The sequence below is a fragment of the Sardina pilchardus genome, chromosome 17, assembly GCF_963854185.1.
Source record: "Sardina pilchardus chromosome 17, fSarPil1.1, whole genome shotgun sequence".
Classification (NCBI taxonomy): domain Eukaryota; kingdom Metazoa; phylum Chordata; class Actinopteri; order Clupeiformes; family Clupeidae; genus Sardina; species Sardina pilchardus.
Window position 1 is genome coordinate 32,999,920 of NC_085010.1, and position 7,500 is coordinate 33,007,419.

General features: G+C 41.7%; 2 protein-coding genes across 3 annotated transcripts in view; one reads left to right on the forward strand and one right to left on the reverse strand.

Annotated features, from left to right (window-relative positions):
- The window catches only part of LOC134062370 (aldo-keto reductase family 1 member B1-like), a 15,881-nt gene extending 9,891 nt beyond the window's left edge, over window positions 1-5,990 (reverse strand). The window contains exons 1-3 of one of the 2 annotated variants that reach the window (XM_062518360.1): window positions 5,953-5,990; window positions 3,751-3,836; window positions 1,158-1,325 (exon numbers count right to left, since the gene is read on the reverse strand). In XM_062518360.1, coding sequence (XP_062374344.1) covers window positions 1,158-1,325; window positions 3,751-3,816 — 234 coding nt within the window. In that variant the 5' untranslated portion in view covers window positions 3,817-3,836; window positions 5,953-5,990. Of the gene's footprint in view, window positions 1-1,157; window positions 1,326-3,750; window positions 3,942-5,952 lie in introns of those variants that run through there. The other variant, XM_062518359.1, reaches the window with a different exon arrangement.
- On the forward strand, window positions 4,656-6,901 carry stmp1 (short transmembrane mitochondrial protein 1). Its single transcript, XM_062518361.1, has 3 exons — window positions 4,656-4,791; window positions 5,228-5,281; window positions 5,972-6,901. The coding sequence occupies exons 1-3, from the start codon at window positions 4,777-4,779 to the stop codon at window positions 6,041-6,043; spliced, it is 141 nt and encodes a 46-aa protein (XP_062374345.1). The 5' UTR covers window positions 4,656-4,776; the 3' UTR covers window positions 6,044-6,901.
- Window positions 6,902-7,500: the final 599 nt, after the last annotated feature.

Below are 7,500 nucleotides of genomic sequence, written 5' to 3' on the forward strand. Positions count from 1 at the left end.
ATGATTGGACATAGCAAGACATGTGACCAGTTCAAATGATTATGATTGGACACAGCAAGACATGTGACCAGTTCATGTAGCCGTTTTGAGAGGACTGCAGACGTGATTATTTTTTAGATTAGAACATTTTCAAACTGGAATTGTGCAAACTTCATAGTTGAAAACGTATCGGAATCTCACAAATAATCACGTCTGCAGTCCTCTTAAGACGGCTACATCAAGTCGAATCCACCAAATAACTGGTCACATGTCTTGCTGTGTCCAATCATAATCATTTGAACTGGTCACATGTCTTGCTGTGTCCAATCATAATCATTTGAACTGGTCACATGTCTTGCTACTGTAGAGAAGCGTGGGAGTCAGTGGGAGTCAGGAGAATCCACAGTGGGTCGGTAATGTTTTGCAGTCGGCATGGGTGAGTCAGCACAATATCGTTGCTAGTAGGTGAGTTTATAAACAGCACGATATCGTCATTAATAGGTGAGTTTATAACAGCACAATATCGTTGTTAATAGGTGAGTTTATAAACAGCCAATGTCGTCATTAATAGGTGAGTTTATAAACAGCACGATATCATTGTTAATAGGTGAGTTAACAGGCACGATATCGCTATTAATAGGTGAGTTTATAAACAGCGCGATATCGCTGTTAATAGGTGACTTAACAGACACGATATCGTTGTTAATAGAAGAGTTTATAAACAGCAAAATATCGTTGTTAATAGGTGAGCTAACAGGCACGATATTGCTAATAGGTGAGTTTATAAACAGCACAATATCATTGTTAATAGGTGAGTTAACAAGCACAATATCATTGTTAATAGGGGAGTTTATAAACAGCACAATATTGTTGTTAATAGATGAGTTTATAACAGCACAATATTGTTGTTAATAGGTGAGTTTATAAACAGCGCGATATCATTGTTAATAGATGAGTTTATAACAGCACAATATTGTTGTTAATAGGTGAGTTTATAAACAGCACGATATCATTGTTAATAGATGAGTTTATAACAGCACAATATCGTTGTTAATAGGTGAGTTAACAAGCACAATCAACACACACTCACACACGCATATACTGTACATACATCATGTCTAGGCCTACAGAGACACACACACACACACCTCCCTTAGACTCCGTGTTACTAAGGTTACCTTGCTGACGATGAAAAGCTCCTCCCTTTTGACCACGCCCTGCTGCATCATGGCCTTTAGCCCCGCCCCCACCTCGGCCTCGTTCTGGTAGACGAACGCCCCGTCAATGTGCCGGTACCCCGCCAAGATGGCCGCCCGCACCGCCTGCTCCACCTGACCTTCAGACGCCTGGGGTCACAGGGGAGAGGTCAAAGGTCACGACAGCTGAGACAGCACCGTATACACACACGGGATCAATAAAGTATATACTATACACACACACACACACACAACACCGTACACACACACACGCGGGATCAATAAAGTATATACTATACGCACACACACACACACACACACACACACACACACACATACACACACGGGATCAATAAAGTATATACTATACACACACACACACACACACACACACACACACACACACACACACGCGGGATCAATAAAGTATATACTATACGCACACACACACACACAACACCGTACACACACACACACGCGCGGGATCAATAAAGTATATACTATACACACACACACACACACACAGCACCGTACACACACACACACACACACGCGGGATCAATAAAGTATATACTATACTATACACACACACACACACACACACACACACACACATACACACACACACGGGATCAATAAAGTATATACTATACACACACACACACATGCGCAACACACACACACACAGAACAACACAGAACACACACACACACACACAGCAACACACAGACACACACACACACACACACACACACACACACACAGTAACACACACACACACACACACACACACACACACACACAGCAACACACACACACACACACACACACACACACAGCACCACCACCATTCAAACACACACACACACACACACACACACACATACGGTGGTAGTGTAAAGGCAAAGGAACTTAGCTAGCATGCAGTAACCACAAAAAATTATGTGCCTTTGAGCCACACACACACACACACACACACACACACACACACAGCACCACACACACACACACACACACACACACACACACACACACACACACACACAGCACCACACACACACACACACACACACACAATGTTGTGCCTTAAGAGTAAGGCACTTCACCCCAAGTTGCTCCAGCAATTATTATCTGTAAATCACACACACACACACACACACACACACACACACACATCACCTCCATCACACACAAACACACATACACACCACCATCACACACACACACACACACACACCACCATCACACACACACACACACACACACACACACACACACTTCTCCTTGTTCTACATACGCTGATGTTTCAATTCAATAACAGCCAGTAATCTTTGCAAATGTTGATGCAATGTTCCTAACGGAGCGGTCGGGGCGTCCATGACTGCATGTAGCCCAGCTGGAGATGCTGCTCTCAAACCCTACGCTGGACTAGATTGATGTGATACATTTCAAAGTGTTTCTTATTGTTATTGTTTGTTATTGTTATTTTATTTCTGCCTACCTACAGAGCTCATAGAACGCGCTCAGCTCACCACATATTAATGACTGGGTGCTTGTGCCCAAGAATACATCAAATCAAACGAGACTACAGCACTCTAGTCATGCAGAACTTGTTATTGACCAGAGATAACCCGAAACGTCTGTGCACTGGCAATACAAAGTTATGCATGACTAAAGTGCTGTACTTTCGATTGATTTGCCTAATTAGGCCATCACAAAAACACCTTGACCCATGACATACTGTACCTGTTTAGTTTAAGCTATAGCCATATATAAAGCGTTATATATCTATGGCTATAACCCTCTAGATTAAGCTTTATATATCTATGGCTATAACCCTCTAGATTAAGGTTTATATATCTATGGCTATAACCCTCTAGATTAAGCTTTATATGTCTATGGCTATAACCCTCTAGATTAAGCTTTATATGTCTATGGCTATAACCCTCTAGATTAAGGTTTATATCTATGGCTATAACCCTCTAGATTAAGCTTTACATATCTATGGCTATAACCCTCTAGATTAAGGTTTACATATCTATGGCTATAACCCTCTAGATTAAGCTTTATATCTATGGCTATAACCCTCTAGATTAAGCTTTATATATCTATGGCTATAACCCTCTAGATTAAGCTTTATATATCTATGGCTATAACCCTCTAGATTAAGCTTTACATATCTATGGCTATAACCCTCTAGATTAAGGTTTATATATCTATGGCTATAACCCTCTAGATTAAGGTTTATATATCTATGGCTATAACCCTCTAGATTAAGCTTTACATATCTATGGCTATAACCCTCTAGATTAAGGTTTACTGTCCCTCTGGGTCAGAGTTCACCCGAGTCAAACACAGCCACCACTACAAAGATCATCTCACACTCATCACCTCTCATGAATCAGCAAGTGAGAAAATGCTAAGAACGCACACAGACAATACAGAACGTAGAACGCACACTAGAATACAGAACGCAGAACACACACTGGGAATACAGAATGCACACAGGGGAACACAGAGACGCACACAGATGAGAGGAACACAGAGAGGCGCATGATGACGGAGTTGAACATACCCTCCATGTGCCCAGGCCCACTATGGGCATCGATGCGCCGGTACCGAGACTCACGGAGGTCGTCATCACTGCGGAGATGTGATATTCGGTCGGAGAGAAAGTGCCGTTGAGGTTCCAAGGCTACAGACTGAGCGTGTGTGACGCCGCCTATTACTGGGGGCGAGAGTAGCGGCTCGCTGAGTCGGTATTGGCTACAAATGCACCGCCCCGGACGAACCCTGGACACACGGCGTTTGTTTGAAGCATTTGTCAGGGCGATTCTCTCCACTGATGCCGAAATGTCCGAAATGTCCTTGAGTGTGTTAATACATGTAGATCATTTACTTTTACAATGTGTTTACACAACAAACGTTGCAGGGTTCTTAAAAACAAACTGTTCAACTTGTTGAGTTTCCCATTGTCCTGGTTCTTTGGAAAGCAGCCTACACTAAAGTATTTGCACATCTAAATAGCTCCATGTGTTTTGGCCGTAGCCTGCTATGACACTTCAACTTGTAGTAATTCGCCAAACTCGTGTGGAGTGAATTGTCACATTGCATCCAAGCTGAAACTAGACGTTCGTAGTGACATTGTAACTTATATGACGGTGGACAGGTAATAGACGATATGGCGTTCGCTTCACAGTCCGTGTCGGGGCCGTTACAGCCCATAGATATGCAATTGTCAATATAGGCTTATCTATGGTTAACTACAGCCTACATCTCGACCGTAAGTGCATTTATTTCTGTGAACCGATTAGATGTTATAGGATGGCAGGCATTACATTGTAATGAGCATTTAGGCTACATCTTCATGGACCATCATGTCAGGACCAGACAGTAAAAGAGAAGATTCATAGGCCTACTACAACATGCAGATCTTGCTATGACAGTATCCGAACACTCGGGGGCGCTCTACTTTAGAGCAGTTTCCTGTCAGGCTGTGACGTACAACACGGAAAACCCACACAACACCAAACTAATGAAACTGTCAGTGGCGACCGACTAGACTTCATACAGAGCTTCTGGTAGCTTAGTTTGTACAACCATGATGCAATTTTTGGTAAGTACATTGTCGTGTCCAAAACAACCCTGTAGAATCCACCTGGACTGTTTGGCTTGCGGACTGCTGAAACAAAGTGACAACGTTGAGTATGTGTAGGCTACTTTAGCTATCGTTAGCTCACTAGCCATAAGCTACACACATTTGACTGACATTGGCCGAAGAGACGAGAGTGCCTTGCTGCGCTGCCGACGTAGAATGAGCTTGTCATCATACTCATCCGGCGATACACGCTATTTAAATACGCGGAATGGGCGAGACCACCCTTATCACATAGACTAGACTAACGTTAAAATATAACTTTAGCGGAGTTTACAGCGAGGGTAACGGTAAGGTCAGTAGACCATGGGGAACATCCAGATAAGCACGTCAGCTGTGTAATATAAAACATGCTCTTTGTCCCATCTCCTGTGTTGTTGCACTGTCACTTCCGCAGGTCGGGTTCACTCTGGGGAACGTGGTCGGCATGTACCTGGCTCAGAACTATGAGGTGAGTTAGAGAGATCTCTGATGGCCATCCAACGAACTCCGTCTGTGAACTGTTAACTTGAGTGGATACATAGGCAGTTCTCTATTATATTAGAACAATCTAAACATAATATAGGCGATGCTCTCTATATTATAATAATCTAAACATGATGTAGGCGATGTTCTCTATATTATAATAATCTAAACATGATGTAGGCAATGTTCTCTATATCATAATAATCTAAACATGATGTAGGCGATGTTCTCTATATCATAATAATCTAAACATAATATAGGCGATGTTCTCTATATCATAATAATCTAAACATGATGTAGGCGATGTTCTCCATGTTATGATAATCTAAACATGATGTAGGCGATGTTCTCTATATCATAATAATCTAAACATAATATAGGCGATGCTCTCTATATCATGATAATCTAAACATGATGTAGGCAATGTTCTGGGCTATTTGTTGTATGACGCAGGTGTTCTGATGGCTTGTGTGTGTATGTATGTGTGTGTGTGTGTGTGTGTGTGTGTGTGTGTGTGTGTGTGTGTGTGTGTGTGTGTGTGTGTGTGTGTGGTTAGCGTTAGTTATCGGTGTGTGTGTGTGTGGGGTTAGCGTTGTGTGTGTGTGGGGTTAGCGTTGTGTGTGTGTGGGGGGGTTAGCGTTGTGTGTGTTTAATAACCCTCCTGGTCTCCCTCCAGGTACCCAACATCTCTAAGAAGATCGAGGAGTTCAAGAAAGACGTGGAGGCCAAGAAGAAGCCGCCAGAGTGAACCATCTGGGGCCAGTGGGGGGCGGAGTGAACCATCTGGGGCGGAGTGAACCATCGCGGAGTGAACCATCGCAGAGTGAACCATCTGGGGGGGGGGGGGGTCCAGGGTGGTTAAGACTCCAGTAGCTGGGCTCTAGAGAGAGGCGGATGCATCCTCCTACTGGACACAAGAGTGTATGAGGACGTGTGTGTGATGAGGACTTGTGTGTGACGTGCGTGTGTGTGTGTGTGGAACAGTGCCACATCTCAACCCTCATGTTCCTCTTAAAGCAGCCCCCCCCCCTCCCTCCCTCCCTCCCTCTCTCTCTCTCTCTCTCTCTCTCTCTCTCTCTCTCTCTGTGTGTGTGTGTGTGTGTGTGTGTGTGTGTGTGTGTGTGAGTGTGTGTCTAACTGACACTAAGGCACAGACGACCATGGCATCAGGAGTCCCAAATACAAAAGCACTGCCCAGCTGAAAAGGGGTTGAGACAGATTTTTATACATAACTATATATATATACATACATATGGGACAGATTTCTATACATACCTATAAATACATATGGGACAGATTTCTATACATACATATAAGTGTGTCGTTGCTTTTTCAGAGTGTTTGTGTGCCTCTATTGTGTGATATATATATATATTCTATTCTATTGCCCTTTACAATGAAACTCTTTAAAGCTGCAAACATACTGAGAGACGGTCAGCTTTCCTGAGTGTGTAAGACCTGAGGAGGTGTGTATTGAGTGTGTAAGACCTGAGGAGGTGTGTATTGAGTGTGTAAGACCTGAGGAAGTGTGTATTGAGTGTGTAAAACCTGATGGCTTTGATTGTGTAAGATCTGATGGACTTTATTAAACTGGATCTCTCCTTCATGCAGGCTGTGTGTGTGTGTGTGTGTGTCACTGATATATATATATTTATATATTATTTATCAACTACATGCAGGCTGTGCTGTGTCACTGAGGGGAGTAGCAACTGGTGTCAGTAAAACGACACACACACACACACACATATATATATATATATATATATATATATATCATTATTTATCAACTACATTTATATATATTTATATATCATTAACTACATTTATATATATCATTATTTATCAACTACATTTATATATGTTTATATATCATTAACTACATTTATATATATATATCATTATTTATCAACTACATTTATATATATTTATATATCATTAACTACATTTTTATATATTTATATATCATTAACTACATTTATATTCATATATCATGAACTACATATATATATTTATATATCATTAACTACATTTATATATATATATATATATATATATATATATAAATATATCATTAACTACATTTATATATCAAAGAGGAACTATGCAGGATTGGCGATTTCATCTCTGGTTTCGGTTTCGTTTTTGCTCGTTTTATGCTTGCATATTTCTCTGCAGAGCTGCCCCGACAGCTTTAGCGTGTATATA

Bases quoted from the DNA above. Each gene is read 5' to 3' on its own strand.
- stmp1 (XM_062518361.1), top strand. The intron at 5,282-5,971 runs GTGAGTTAGAGA...GTCTCCCTCCAG, and splicing joins ACCTGGCTCAGAACTATGAG to GTACCCAACATCTCTAAGAA.